A 16,680-nucleotide genomic window follows, 5' to 3' on the forward strand; every position below is an offset into this window, starting at 1 on the left:
GTCAAAAGGGAAGAAAGAGTGCATATATCAAAGAAAGAAATGCTTTTACACCAACTCATAGTTTGAAAGACAATAAGATCGAAACAGCTATCAAAAGAGCTTCCCTTGTCGGTGAAGAGGTGTTTGTTTCTCTCATTCAATGTAATCCATAAGAAAGCACAAATCACAAGCATCCAAGCAACTTTCTTTTGCTTTGTGAAGGGATGGCCATTGAGAGTGTAAGTGAGGAAACCAATGGTGTCATTGGGGAGGGCAGTGTGCCAACCAAATGAAAGGAAGATTTCCTTCCAGGCGTTGATATTAGCAAAGTTCTTCATTCTTCAATTTTTGTAAATTTTCATGGCTAATCCTTTTATGGTTTGAATTTGCTGTTTCCATTTTTGTTTTTTTGTTTCTTGTTTCCTCCCTTTAAGAGTTTGTATCCCTAGAATATTTATTTCTTTTCATTACATCAGTGTGAAGTAGTTTCTTGTTAAAAAGAAATACATAAAGTCAAATGACATTTTAAATTACAGCCGACCTAACAATAAGTAAAACCACAATATTACAACCTTAAACCACAGATATTTGAGATTAATTTTGTATATTTACCTCCTAATTAATACACTACATAGGTGTACCACACGGTCTCCAGGCAGAAGAGAATTTAACACACCACCTACAGCACTGGATATGTTTTTCTTCATCTGCTCTACTGTCATCCCATTTTCATCCACCACCCGACCTGTAATGCTAGGTTTGTATTCCTTACATTCAAGAGTATTCTTTACCATTACCATACATTGTATCAAAAATTGCTCGAAGGACAACACATAAGGTTCAGGATCTGTTATTTTATTTAAGCAGAAATTGATGACAGGTGGAAGAACAGACTTGTCACCAAATGAATACGGATGCCTTGCTTGTAATGCAATCAAAACCTTCATCAATTTAATGCAAGCTCTCTTTATGAAGTCCCAAAATTTGGAATTTCTCTCTTGAAATGAAGAATCTACACATGAAGTTACAACGAACCATTCAACATTATATCCCAGTTAGACAAGAATCTGAATGGGCCTCAAAAGATCCATGCAGAACATAAAACTAGAGCAATTACACTGAAGAAGACACTCACAGAAAGGAAGAAATGACTGGAGAACATTCAACAGTGCAGGAGAAACTTCCTTGATTGGCTTGACTTCCTACAAGATTTTTTTTTTTTTTTAGAGAAATAATTTCATTGATTGATGAAATAATCATCAACTTCCTACAAGATAGCAATATCATTTTAACTTACCACAAGTGCATTGAACTAAAAAGAGAAGAGGAACATAACTTACCTGGACTGATTTTGCATCACTTGGAAATCCTGACACTATCAATTGGCGTATTATCTTTAAACAAAACAACCATCTCTCACAAGTCAAATAAAGTTCCTCGTGATTCAGCTCATTTGGGTTATAGCTCCCTGAAAGAGTAGAAAACCCATGTAATATCTTCTGCACATCACTCTGCCAGAGGTGCCATCCAAAATCGAAGAAATGCAATGATATCTGCCAAATTCTAAGAGTGAGACATAATTTCACTAAATGAGACAAATGTAAAAAATAACTTTCAAATTCTAAAGCATACAAGGGATAGAGTAAGAACTAATAAAATCCAATAATAGACATGATTAACTAATAGTAGATATAAGCACAAATCGAAGTCAACCACAAATAACAAAAAAAAAAAAAAATCCACAAAAGCCCCCACCAACTGAAAGTGAAGGCCAACCCACTCGACATACCATCTACCTCTCAACAACTTTCAACCATCTCCAAACAAAAGGCAGCTCATTTAGTCTCAACCAGGATAACCACACCCAAACCATTACAAAAGAAGGGCAATAAGCCCAAACCAAAGAAGTTACAAAAGATTTCTCCATGGTCAAAAGATAGGAAAGAGAATATGAGCTACAGAAAGAATCTCCTTCACTAACCCCTTTTTATTCCTTCCCCAGCCCCCTGTCATTCAAGAATAAGACATTCTTGAGGAAGGGACCGTGCTTCTGAAGAAGCATTCTTCCATCATAGTTAATGGTGCATTCTAGATTTCTCAATTCTCTAACATGTTGTACAGCTTGAAGGCCATGAAAGCAAAAAAGGACCACATCGATCACCACTTTGAAAAACAGCCATTAAAAGGGACTTCTTGGGGATTAGGCAAAGGAATAGGAAAATTCACTCTTCCAGCCCAATACTCTCAATCACTTTAATGCTCAACAGTGGACCTTTATATTCCAAGAATGCTGCTGTTTCCATCCCACCAGAAACTTGGCCTGATGAACCCCCCAGCCCAACTGAATTCCTCTTTCTTCTTTTCATCTGCCACCTATCCCAAATGGATAGACGGATGTCCTTTTCAGTAAGAGCCCACATTAGAAAATGAGAAAAATACCTTTTTGGTCCTGAGTTTTGGACAATAGGTGCTTTTAATCCTTGGAGTTTTAAATTGGCCATTTTGGTCCATAAGTTTTGAAGAATAGGTTAAAAGGTCCCTCATTTATATTTTAAAAGAAGAAGAAGAAGAAGAAGAAGAAGAAGAAGAACCTTTAAATTTAATTAAAAAGAAGTTATAGAGGTTGACGTGGCCCTATGACATGAAAAACTAAATTTTAATCTCTCATTCTTTCTCCCTCTCCTCTCCTCTCTGTCCATCCTCACTCTCTCTCTCTTGTTGTCTCTCCTCCATCTCTATTACTAGACTTTTAAAAAAAAAATCAAAACAATCACAATGAAAAACTCAAGTGTGCCCTCTCCCTCATCTAATCTCCAAATTGCTCAAACATGGGAAGTAGACATACTGTATTTCCATTTTTCTTCAAATTAAACCAAAACCCCAAATGGGTTTTCTCTTCGGCCAGAGTGAAATGAAGAAATTGTGATTTGAATGAATTCAATTTCATTAAACTAAATCAAATGAATTAAGAATGTGATTTAATATGAATGAAATGCATTTAATATCATTAAGCTTTGGAATGATATTTAAAATTTAATATAAATCTCTTTTTAATTAAGATTGTGATTTCATCTGTACATTTCGTCTTTAATGCATTTCCATTTTTCTTCAAATCCGACCCAATCCTACAATGAAATCGCAATCTCCTCTTGATTTGAAGCACTAAAAAGATGGAACCCCATACAGGTTTTCTCTTAGGCCGGAATTGGCTTATAGTCTGTGCGACAGAGAGAGATTCAATTGAAGGTTATTGTTGATCCATGTCAAAATTTCATTCCTGGAGATGAAGGAGATGGCACACCTAGATTTTCCATTATGATTGTTTTTATTAAAGAAAAAAGAAAATTGATAATGGAGATGGAGGAGAGATAACAGAGAGAAGATGAAGAGAGAGGAGAGGAGAGGAAGAAAGAAAGGGAAAGATTAAAACAATATTTTTTTCCATGTCATACCGCCACATCAACCTCTATAATTTTTATATTAAATTTAAAAGTTGTTTTTTTTTTCATAAAAGACTTTTTAAACCTATTCTTCAAACGTAAGGACCAAAATGGCCAATTTGAAACTTCAAGGATTAAATGCACCTATTGCCCGAAACTTAGGGACCAAGGTATTTTTCCCTTAAAAAATTTACCTAAATTATTAGCCATATCCTGAGGGGGAGAATGTTCCATGTTGCTCCCCAATATCTCTATACTATCGAGTAGTTGTCTTCTTCTTTGATATGAAACCTGTCTTTCTCCAGAGAGGATGACCTATTCCAACAAACGAAGGTAGCAGGCATTTCAGTTTCTTCAACTATTGGTATCAAATGAATCGGGAAATCAATCCCTCCACAATTAACAGAACACTTGATTAACATAAACCCATCAGAATTACTGATAGCCTTGAACATGATTTCCTTGCCTAACCTTGTATCATCATCACCTTCCTTCAGACCCCCACAATAAACTACCAAACAGGATACGAATTCCTTCGACCAAAGGTGAGGAACAACATCCATCACCTTAACCCAACCTCCCAGAAAAACCAATATCCTCCCCACCACAAATCTTTTCTAGTTTCAAGGAATTATCTCAACAGTGCACCCTTATAAAACCCTTCTTCCAAACTTGTTATAGCGTTTATATTAGTATAGTTGTAATATTGTAAATATCTTAGACTTATTTCTCTTTTTCACTTTCTATTACTTGGGTTACATTTGTACACTTGTCTATGTATCTCTTTAGTGAATGAAATAGATTATGGTTGTTCTTCCAAACCTTCAGTTTTTACATACTATTATAGCACTAGGTATTTTTCAACAATTACGGTTTGTCAACAATTAGGATTTTGTGAACCTTTAGGTTTGGGGTTAGGACCCTCTTGTTTCCATGTTCGATTGTGTGAACTTGTCCCTCTAAACTTATACCTGCTGCCACTAATGTCTATTTCCACCGCCATCTATCCCAAAAGGGAGCCCAATTACCAATCAGCTTAACCCTTAAATCCAGTCAGCATCTTACCAGGGCATGAAGCTCACACGTCGCCGCAAGTCCATGTCGTTTTCCCACGTACAAGCACATGAATCAGCTCGTTTAAAATCTTCCTCATGGTTTCTCTTTCTGAAAGTTTCAAAGGGTCTTCCATTCAAGATATTGATCGTAGTTGGGAGAGCTTTATAGTTCCTTTTTAAGTGGAAGTTTCAAAGGGTTTTCCATTCAAGATATTAATCGTAGCTGGAAGGTTAAACTGCAAAGCCGAACACGTGCCTATTCTTTACCTTGGTCTACCGTTGGGTGAATACCCTAAACAAGTTTGTTTCTACCAACCAATGATAGATAAAATTCATGCAACACTAGACAAATGGAGATTTAATTTGTCTAGAGGAGGGAGAGCTACTTTATGCAAATCAGTGTGACCCTACCTTCTTACATATTATATGTCTCTATTCTTAATGCCTGAAAACATCATCTCTATTCTGGAAAGAATCATGAGGAACTTCTTTTGGGAAGGACATAACAGAAGCAAGATCAATGATTAGGTGAAGTAGGAACTTGTCACAAGATCTCAAACAGATGGAAGTCTTGGTTTTGGGGGCCTTGAAGCAAAGAACTTGGCTCTCTTAGCTAAATAAGGATGGCGATACATTGAAGAAGAAAATTCATTTTGGAGTCAGGTTGTTAGAAGTATTCATGGAAAAGACTCCTTCAATTGGCACACGGCCGGTAAAGAAGGAAAAAGCTTGAAAAGTCCTTGGATAAGCATATCTAGAACTTGGTTGAAGATGGATGTATTGGCTACTTTTAAACTTGGAAATGGTAGCAAGATTGTCAACATTCTTGTGTGGATCATGATTTTGTAAGGCACTTTCGAAGACAGCCTGAGGCATGTCAACATTCTTGTGTGGATCATGATTTTTGGACACCTAAACTGCTCCTCAGTAATGCAATGGAAGCTTCCATCTAGCTGTTTGTGCCCCTCTATTTGTCCTGTGTAAACAGCATGGAGGAGATTTGCAGCATCTTTTTTTCACTTGCTCATACTCTGCACACTGCTGGTGGAAATTATTCTCTATCTTTAATATATCATGGGTGTTTGGAGAGGTTTTCAGCGACAATATACAGCAGCTATTAATAGGCCCACATTTAAAAGGGAGTTCTCAGCTGATTTGGTACAATGCGGTTAAGGCTTTGTTGGCTGATTTATGGTTTGATAGAAACTAAAGGGTGTTTCATGACAAGCTCCTTGAATGGTTGGGTGGGTTTGAAATTGCTGAGCGGAATGCTTCTTCTTGGTGCAGCTTATCCAAGCATTTTGAAGACTATTCTATTCAAGATTTTTGTTTAAATTGACATGCTTTTATTTCTCCAACTTAATATTTGTTTTGGTCGTACTGATTTGGACTGGATGTTGTTTTTGTTGTTTTTTTGCATTTGATTGAACAATTGTAGGATGTTTCATTTTATAGGCATGATGAGGATGCTAAAGAGGGTGTCCAACCTAGTTGAGATTCCAAGGTGCATCTCCTGATCCCTCCTTTTGTATTTTGAGTTTTGTCTCATTTCATTAATTCAATGAAGAGACTCGTTTTCTTTTTTAAAAAAAAAATAAAAAAAATAAAAAATAAAAAATAAAATATTGGAGCTTTTCTAACTCTAAGTGTTTTGTTTATTTTATGTTCATTGATGTTGTTACTTCTTGTTTCCTTTGTATCTAGGGGCATTAGTTGCTTGTCGTTCTCTGAATGAAAAGTGTGGTAAACTTTCCAAGAAAAGGAAAAGGAAAAAGGGGAAAAAAAAACTCTAAGATGAAATAATTCAATGAAAGACAAAGCAGCATCTTCGGAAAAGAACCTATGGGAAATGCCTACAAGATTCCTTAAATGGTTATTGACTAATAGAATTTATGTGCAAAGCTCAAAAGAGAGAGAGAGAGAGAGAATGAGAGAGAGACTGTTACTACCTCTGCAAAGTTTCTTTGGTCTGAAGTAAGTCGTTTGCTAGACAATTCTTTCAGAACTCGAAATAAAACCATAAGGATTCGGTGGCTTAAAAGAACATCTGCAGATTGAAGTTGTTGTATCAACACAGGGAAGAGGTCTGACCTGTGTTATTCATAATACTGTGCAAGTTAGCATGTAAGGACTATCATTTCTCATATGCATAAAAGAGCAGTTAGATTGGAGACAACGAGGATCAAAAAGACAAAAAAATATTTATATAACTAGATTGTTGGTACTTGTAGTAAAATTTAAAAATATATATATATAGAATGTCACGCAAAATTATGAACCAATTGACTTTTTTATTTAATATCTTTGAAGTACCCTTTCATTGGAAGAAAACAAAATAAGATAAGCTCCCGACCCGAGAGTTCTTTCAAGGATGTTACTAAAAAAACCTCCAGGTAGAGACAATAATAATATTTTTATTCAAATTTTAAAATTTTAAATAAAAAACCCTCCTCAAAAGCACCTTTCCCTGTTGACTATTCTTTAAGTAATAATCATGAATACAAAGGTCACATACTACAGTTTATCTGCGTTGAAAGTTTGTCTTCATAAGAAGCAATTTTATGAAATTTACATAGGGAATCAAGAGAAGGGGGAAGAGAAAGATTAGATAATGGCTCCCAACTAGAACAACTTAAATACTTCACAAACAAAATTTATCGTTTCAATGGGGACACATCAGGGACCAACCCCTCTTCACTTTAACAACTCTTGGCTTAAGCAAAGTTCTTACCCTCCTTTGCTCTAATAATGGTGTGGAGTAATCATCCCATGAGGGGTTGGAAATGGCACGGGTTGATGGCCAAATTAAAAGCTTTCAAACGAGAAGAGGTAAATTACAGACTAACACGTGGGTGTTCGACTTTGAAGAGAGCTTGAGGAGGATGAAATCACTAAATGGGCGTCATTACCTTAGCTCACAAGGTTGTGGTTCTTACAAATGGTTCAGATAGATGGATTTGGCTGAAGAATTCCTCTCCTGGGTACACGGTGAAGTCCAACAACCACTATCTAGGAATGGAAATAGCTTAAGAAAACAAAGATTTTCCTTTGGGATCTAAGACACAAGACAATCAACACCAATGACAGACTACAAAAAAGCTCCCTCACCAAAAAAATATCCCCTTTTATTTGTGTTTTTTGTTGGAGAAATTTAAAAACTCATAGCCCCCTTTTGATCACATTCTCCTTTGGCGTGCAATTTTGGATTGCAACTATTCCTTTGGCTAGTATACTATGGTGTGCATCAACATATGATAACTTGTAATACAAGTTATTGTATCTCTTTTTCCTAAAACAATTAAGAAAAATCATGGAAAATGTGACAGCTTGGAAAGAAGATCATGGAATTAATTATATTATGCGATCGCATGTGAACACAGTCTCGTAATCCAAAAGTTATAAAAAATCGTGCTTTGTGAATGCAGAAATCTATTCATGCGATCACAAAATGTCACCGCAAAAGAAAATTCCTAACACCAAAATTGGATTCGCATGGTAGGAATGCATAACTTCATGCGATAGAATGTGACATGACGCTTAGGGCGGTGGAGGTCAAATCAAAGACAAAGTTGATAGCCGACAAGAAAGCTTTATGGCAGAGCCAATGAACTTCTGACGCGGAGCAGGCGACGCATCAGGGTATAGAAATTAATGCACCTTGTCAGTTCAATCATCAGTGAGAGTAGAAGAAATTCCCTTTGACGCCTATAAATATGCACGAGATTTCCATACAAAGGGAGCCAAGTGTGAAGACATTAGAGGAAACTCTGCACAATTTCTCACTTCATAAACACTTCTCTTCGAGCCCTCATGAAATCTTGAGTGAGAGCTCAAGATTTCTTCTAGAAAACCAAGGGGAGACTTCACCTTCAGCACAATCTAGCAAAGCAGTCATCTATAAAGCCAGAAGGAGCAAAGAATTGTACCCCACGGCTTGATATTCTATCTCTATCTCTTTTTTCGATATTGTTGTCATTTACATTGTGTAAAACGTTGCAAAACTTCTTTTATCAATATGAATGCATATATAGTATTTTGTTCATCCATCTCTTCACCTACCATGAGCAACTAATTTCTTAATGGGTTGAGAAACATTGCAACTAACATAAACCAAGTAAAGCTTAATCGTGCGCTCAACTTGTTTTATGTATGCTTTATAAACTATTTGAATAAGTCGAAAGATTGTTCTAAATAGAATGAATCTAGGCTTGAAAGAGCAAAAGATTTGGACCTCATAAAACAAGAAGAGATTACCTTTAGGAATAAAGAGACATCTTTTGCATCAAACATTTATCACATGCATCCTAGAAATAGGATTTGGTGGCTAAATACATTGAGAAGTGTAGGTTCTGACTTTTGAGTGATTTGCTTGAACGCGTTATTTGTGTAATTACTTAGGAATTGTTAGTGAATATTTTTCTCAACTCTACTTTTATTCATTGGAAATCAAAATCTCTCCACATAGGCTGTTTTGCTTACAATTGTGATTACCATCGCATCCACCATTATTTTAGTGATAGAATAGGAACAAATTCATTGCGTACTTAACAAAATAACTCGCATAAAGATCGAAACAATCATTGTTAATGCATCAATAGAATGCAATCCCCGAGTTCGACCCTGGACTCACCAGGATTCTAGTTGGATTTATATTTGGGTCTAACTAGGTAAAACAATGCGTTTCTAAGGTATCACATAGTAATTAATCCATCGCATAACGAGAACGCATCAAACATACATGATTTTCTCTCCTATTTTCTGATGGGGCATCCTTTCAAAGCCCAAAAGATCTTGTGGACTCACTAGCCTAGTCAAACTTTTCTGTTGGACCCTTTGGTGGGAGAGAAACAATCGCATTTCAATGACAAAGCTAACCCCTATGAATATTTTTCGATTTGGTGCTCTATATTCTTTTTAATAAAAACAACAAATTTCATTAAGAAAAAATGAAAGAATACACAGACATACAAAACAACCAAGCTCACAAAAGGGAGCTCCCTCAGCAAGAAGGGGCTCTATGTAACAAAATGCCTGTAGCCAATAGGATAATTACAACAGTCCTTTAAAATCAAAACCCAAAGAGAAATGTGAAAACGAATGAGGGACCAGACATCCAAAGGATCCCTATCCACACCCCTAAACACTCTCCTATTCTGTTCGCCCCACAAAACCCATAAAATTGCACCCACCCTCGCACACCACAAAAAACAGCCTTTGCTCCCAAAAAGCGGATTGAGGAGGAATTCCTCGTTCATAGCATTGGTGTTCCTATGTCGAGCGATCATCACACCAAACGTTTGGAAGAAAGAATCCCAAACACGAACCACATACTCAACGCCAAAGAATATGGTCCAAGTCTTGCTCCGCCTTCCGACAGAGAATACAACAAAAGACCCAACAAGCAAAGGCATCTTCCTCACAAGTCTATCCATCGTGTTAACACGGTCATGAAAAACCTACTAAGTAAAGAATCTCACCTTCCTAGGGATCTTAATTCTCCAAAGAATCAAAAAGACCGAATCCCCCAAGGGAGGAGAATCAACCAAATATTGAAAGAAAGACTTAGATGTGAACCCTTCCGAAGGATTAGGGCTCCAAAATCTGATATCGCTTCTCCCTCTTCTAAACGATCGACTCTCGAGTAAAGAAAGAAGAGCAACCATGTCAGTTGCTTCCATATTGGAAAGAGGATGACAAAACACAAAGGAAAAAGAATAAGAGCTCTCAGACCACATGAGAAAATCGATAAAAAAATTGGTTTTTAAGAAATGACAAATGATACAAATGGGGGAACCAAATCTTCAAACTGTGTTGAAATTATTTTTGTAATACACTACAAATGGTTGGGAGATTTTTCCTTCCCTTTCGTAAATTTTAGTCATAAACGAAATACTTGTCTCTTACTAAGAAAAAAAATTTACAAACGAAGTTTGAGTTCAAGGCTTTGCTCCCTTTGAAAATTGATGGCACTCTAACCAAATCCTCTCTCTGTCGTGATCGAACACAAGCATTAGTCCACATAAATAGTTAGCGGATATCGGGGTGAGAACATTGAAATCACCAAAACAACCGGAAACCATACCTTCTTTATATCTGTACACCTTGGCTCCATCCCTTGGTTGATTGAATGCTTCGCTATTCTACAACACACTCTATTAAACAAGAGATTCTTCAAGGAAACTCTATGGAAGGAACAAACCATATGGGTGGAGAATACTATGAGGAAAGGAGTACTAGCGGAAGTGACAAAACCTTTTTTTCTTTTTTCTTTCTTTTTTTTAATATTAACAACTGCTTTCATTGAGAAAAAATGAAAGAATACAAGGGCATGCAAAAAAAATAAGCCCACAAACACCCACTGAAGAAAGAGTTTCCAACTAGGAAAGATAAGGCCTAGAGAATAATTACAAAAAGCCTTCGAAACCAAAGCCCATAGAGAAACATGAATCCTCACTAAATACCAAACCTCACTATGGTCTCTCTCCACACCTTACAACACTCTATTGTTCCTCTCCCCCCAACGATCCCACAACAATGCACACACCACACCCCCACTAACCGAAGAAAACAACCTTTCTCTTTGAAAGGCAGATGGAGGAGGAACTCCCCGATCGTCAACCGAACATCCCTCTATCGAGCAAGCATAAAGCCAAACTCCTGCAAGAAGCAATTCCAACCGGATCTCGCAAACTGACACTCCCACAGAAGATGATCCAGATTTTTCTTTACCTTTCGACAAATGATGCAACAAAAAGGACCCATTAACGAAGGCATCTTTCTCAAAATCCTATCCATTGTATCAAAACCCAGGAAAAGAACTTAACTTTTTTAAGAATATCTTTTCTTAAGAATTCAAAAGGCATACGAAAAGAGAGCTTACAAAAGAAGGAACCAAACTAAAAGAGGGGCCTCAATGAACCTCCAAGTGGGCCTTTCTATTTTTTTAAAAAAATATTTTCGCCTAGTAAGCAACACATCCTCTTGATCCAGAGTGTCTCCTAAACTACGCACTAAAGAGTCATCAGTTCATTGATGGGAAGAGTGGAATCAAAGAATTTTCAATGACAAAGAAAGATCCTTCAATAGTTTGTTTGAGCATACTATATGCTTAGCTCTCTCGTGGTGTAAATGCACTTCCTCATTATTTAATGAAAAACCAAACTATTATTGAGAAAAATGAGGGGGAAAGAGGGCAAGGGCTCTTTCCCTCCTTTAATGTGTTTCATACATCAATGAAATTTATTTCTTATCCAATAAAATAACGAAAACAAAACAAAACCAAAAAAGGGAAGAAAGATACAAAGAAATAACTTTCAAAAGCTAATCTAAGCTCCTTTTCCAGATTATTATTTATTAATGAGTCCTCTTTTTCTTTCTCAACAGATTCCCATAAATCAATGGAGAGGCAATTGATCCATAAGACTTTAGCCTTGTCTAGTAGCCGCCCAGGACTAGAGACATCAAAAAGAATGTATACTGTTTTCTGGGCACATACATCTCCTCATGAAACAGCCCAAAGACTTCCTCCAAAGTAGCTACTTAAAATTTGCAATGATTATATATTGGTTGATCAGGGTCCTCTCAGTGAGCCTTACAAAGACAAAAGACAGCAACTCAAAGAGAAAAATAGAAGCGAATTCCTCCTTTCGACTATATTATTTGATTGATTCCTATGAATGCATTACACTCCTTAGAGATAGCAACTTTCCAAAGATTTGTACAACACAAAGAAAGGAGTAACGGGCAGGGAAAATAAAAAATTAAAAAAGACTGCCATTTTCACTGTGCACCATTATCAAAATCTTGAAGCAAGAACAGCAGAGAGCAAATTCCACCTCTTTTTTTTCTTTTTCAATAAGAAACAAATTTCATTGATGTATGAAGAGGATATTCCATCTCTCAATCAAAAAATCTTCTTCTAAATATAAGAACAAAAAATCATTGCTTAAATCATGTTGACAACACTAAACTTATTGGATGAAATATTGTATAGCTTTGGGAATCCATGTGCAAGAGTGTGCCACCTTCCCCTAATGTGATCCAACCAAAAAAAGCGTACAAGAATTTGTGCCCAAATGGTGAGCACAAACCAAACAACTCTTTCACATTCGATAGAAAAGCATGCTAAAATTGTCTTCATCTCTAATATTAGTGTTGTGTGAATAAATTTGCAAGTTAGGAATACCGAAGCAAGAATTTCTAGAGCTGCACCAAGAACGAGATACTTACATACGAACCTTGCCCTAATATATGTGCTAATAATGATGCTTTTCATGTTTCCAGGGATAGTTGGGCTCCGATAGAACCCACCAAAGTAACTCCGTACAAATGGCAAGGAGACTTTAACAACAATTCTTCTAGCCAAATAACCAACGCCACTCACAATTCAAGAAATAATAATCATCAAGGATAAAACTTTCCTCCTAAGAAACTCATCTCTTGTTTCACATAGTTCACTGTGCGAGGAAGATTTCCAAGCTCCCTTCTTCCTCTAGAACCCTATTACCCTATCTTTCTTTCCTAGGCAACCAATACAAAATAAAACACAACCAACTACAATGTTTCTTTTTCATTGTGTTCGCAAACACTACAGCAGCCTAAACTCCATGCATCATTTGGTCATTATCAACAAAATCTTTTACTATAAGAAATTGACTAGCTACATGAATCAAACAAACTGCCTTAAAGTTAAAAACTTCAAATATAATAACAAAGGAGTTAGATGATCATTCAGCCACTTATCAGTAACATTACAGAGATAAATAATACCATTCCCTGGGATAGTCAATGCGGGCCATTTTAGAAATGATGACTGCCAAAATTGCTGCTATCTGTTGAGGGACAAACATAGATAACCCAGAGAACGAGAAAATACTTAGCACACTGAAACGTAAAAATAAAACATGTGAATGAAGCACTTTCGGTTTATGCATTGTTCTTTACTTTTCTTCCCCTTAAGCGAGAGACAAACAGGAGGGGAAATAATAACTCATACCTTGTAATCTGGTTCTCTCAAGTGGGATAAGAGCTTCTTCCTGATATGAGCCTTCTCATCATTGCTAATTCCACTGAAATTCATAAGCTAAGTACCATAAGAATGGGAAGATGCAAAACTAGTCAGAAAGAAAAGAAAAATGAAGAAAGGACTGGATGGGACGACCAGATATTCGGGATTGTGCGTCTACTATTAATCCTCCAATGTCGATTAATACTGTTCTTCAAATAAACAGATGCCATGAGACGAATATCAGCCTGAGAAACTAAATCCGGCGAAGTGATCAGTTCCAAGAGACAAGAGCAAAACCCAGACCGACTATCAGTGTCAGATAGAGCCTTCTCTGCTTGTTTACGAACACCCTCATCGCCACTCATTGAATTCATTAGCAGCGTGTACATCGCCGCCATATCTGAGCTTGACATTCCCATTTTCAGATTAAGCCTGAACTCTGACCTTGTTGCTCAAGAAAAATGTCCCATATGAAAGAGTTCCCCACTCAAAATTCGCCTCCGATGAACTTCGGTACTGTAATCGAATCACCTAGCAAATGCCAGCCATCGAAAGTATTAACTCAAATGCAACTTTTCTTCTGGCTTGATTTTGTCCTCCTCTGATGGCGATAATTGGTCGCGTTCTTGAGGGTTTTGGGCCAAAATTAATGTGAAAAGCTATAATTATAATACCCCTTCTCCAAATCCTGCTCCAAAACAGACTTTCTTCGACATAATTGTCGGGGGTTAATCTTGTTCTGTGTTTATAAGGTTTTTTTATCTTTTATTTTTTATTATTTTTGTTTCCAATATCAAGCACAGATATACATACGGCTATAAGATACGGATACGGCGATTCGTCAATTTTTAAAAAATAAAGATAAGAATGCGTCATTTTTTATATATTTTTTTAATATATATATATATTTCTAAAAAACGAGGATATCAATACGTTGAAGATACATTTTTTTAAAAAAAAATCTAGGATATAGATAAATTTAGCATACAAGTTAATTACAATAGCATAAAATATAATACAAATACTGAAATACAATACAAAAAAGCAACTTCTAAAATGTTGAATTACAATAGTTAATAAAATGCAATAAAAAAGTGATTCATATTGCAAAGAAGAAGAAGATTAGAGGGAGAAGTATGAAGATAAACGAATAACTTCTTCATTGAATTGTTGAAGATATCCAAATGGTTTATATTTTGGTGGACTTGGTGGGGACTCAAATGTGAAGATGGAGATTAGATGATTCTAGTCTAAGGTTTGGTCTGTTATTTTCTTTTTTTAGTTTTGGATTCGAGTAGTGAGCTTTTTAAATAGGTTGCCTAGATTAGATGAGTTGCTTGTCTTTTTTCTTAAAAAAAAATATGCGTAGAAATAGATACATCAAATCGCGTGTCAGATACGTATATGAGAAGTGTCTGGAAGTATCATAGTGTCTGATACAGATTCTTTGCCACACAAAAAGTATCTGTGCATAGGATCCAACCATTAAGCCCTCTATTTTCACCCCACATTTCTTATTGTTTAAAAATCGGAAACTAAATTTTGAAAATTAAAAAAATATATAGTTTTTAAAATTTTGTTTTTATTTTTTAAATTTGGTTAAGAATTCTATTATTGTATAAATCATTGTATGAAATGGTGATGAAATATACTTAATTTTTTAAAATAAAAAAATAAAAACACAAAATGGTACGAAACGGAGCCTAAATATTTTCTAATTTCATGAATATAAAATATAGAATTGACAATTAATGTTTTTATTTGTCAAAACAAACTTAATTCAATTGACATAATGTTTCTACTATTACTCTCACCCTTTTTATCCATAGAAATGGAGCTATGTCAGAATTAACGAATAGTCATTTAATTTTCATTCTTTTTTCTTTTGAGTAATTTCACACTTTGTTCGTGACTATAATTTATTCCGTTCAAATGTTTCAATCGTGAGTATTTTATCTTAACCATAAGCTTCCAAGCTTCCAAGTTTTGTAAATGTTAAAAGAAATAATAACAATAAGCTTTCAAGTTTTAAGCTACATATGTGGTTTAGTCCTTAATGTTGTGGTGGTTTTCCAATTTAGTCGTGGTTATTTTTGTGATTTTTCAATTTAGGTTCTATTGTATACAAGTGTGAACTTCGTAACGAATATTTTAAAATCTTTTGATCTAGTCTCTCATAATAGAGAAATGTTAAAATTGATGGTTAAATTGTTAATAAACTCATGATAATGTATTTTTTAAAAAATTACTTATTAAGCTTTCAAACACTACTCCAACCTATAAGTTATATAATTTGTTGTCCACTTTTCTAGTAATATTTTCAAAAACTAAATTAAGTCACAAAAACTTTTTTAATATAAAATTGAGCATCTTGATATCTAGAGAAAACCAGAAAGTATTAGTTCTTCAAAGCTGATCAAAACAAACGAACCAAGGGTATATACCCGTAAAAATGAATTCTAATATTAGGCATCTTTCGGTATTTTAATTATTATGGTGCATGTATATTTGTTTAGAAAAAAAAAATATTATGGAACATGTATGTTTGTTATTTAGCAAAGTGCCAAGAAAAAAATAAATGTTCAATTTTAATCTATAAAAACAAAAAACAAAAAAAAAAAAAGACCAAATTTTAATTTTAAAATAGCAAAAATAACCAATTCATAAAAATAAAAGTAAAGAAATTAGAAGAAGAAATAAAATGCAAAAATTGAGAGCCACGTCGATACAAAACCGAACCAAATAAAAACCAATTCATTGTTTTGGTCTTTATTGAACATCAATTTGGATCCCTAGTTTATATAATTGATTGGTTTGGTTATTAGTTACCAAACTGACTTTCACCCCTAAACTTAACTACAAATTGAAGTCTTCATTTAACGAAAGTGAAAAAAACCATAATTTTTTTTTATGAAAAATACATAAATTTAAAAAATGAGAAACTGAAAATGAAATAGAAACGAGATCTTAGAGATTGATGTTTCATAAATACATTATTATAACTTCATCTAAAACTTAAACTTTCGACTTCTTCTCCAGTCTACAGTTATTCTATTACTTTGGCATAGGAGGCTCTTTTTCATTGTAATTGTAGATACTTTATTCTCTAAATTATAAATTTATCATTGTTGTCACGTAATTTTGCCATCAACATAGTCCATCTATACCTTAACTAAAGTTGGATAGTTTTATTTATCAT

General features: G+C 35.1%; 1 protein-coding gene across 1 annotated transcript in view; it reads right to left on the reverse strand.

Moving 5' to 3' along the window:
• Nucleotides 1-14,224, reverse strand: part of LOC120074743 (ARM repeat superfamily protein) — a 38,022-nt gene extending 23,798 nt beyond the window's left edge. The window contains exons 1-7 of the mRNA XM_039027971.2: nt 13,635-14,224; nt 13,470-13,542; nt 13,244-13,305; nt 6,424-6,565; nt 1,320-1,532; nt 1,115-1,181; nt 592-991 (exon numbers count right to left, since the gene is read on the reverse strand). Of these exons, the coding sequence (XP_038883899.1) occupies nt 592-991; nt 1,115-1,181; nt 1,320-1,532; nt 6,424-6,565; nt 13,244-13,305; nt 13,470-13,542; nt 13,635-13,900 (1,223 nt within the window). The 5' untranslated portion in view covers nt 13,901-14,224. The remainder of the gene's footprint in view (nt 1-591; nt 992-1,114; nt 1,182-1,319; nt 1,533-6,423; nt 6,566-13,243; nt 13,306-13,469; nt 13,543-13,634) is intronic.
• Nucleotides 14,225-16,680: the final 2,456 nt, after the last annotated feature.

The sequence above is a fragment of the Benincasa hispida genome, chromosome 1, assembly GCF_027475165.1.
Source record: "Benincasa hispida cultivar pf3 chromosome 1, pf3_genome.v1.1, whole genome shotgun sequence".
Lineage (NCBI taxonomy): Eukaryota > Viridiplantae > Streptophyta > Magnoliopsida > Cucurbitales > Cucurbitaceae > Benincasa > Benincasa hispida.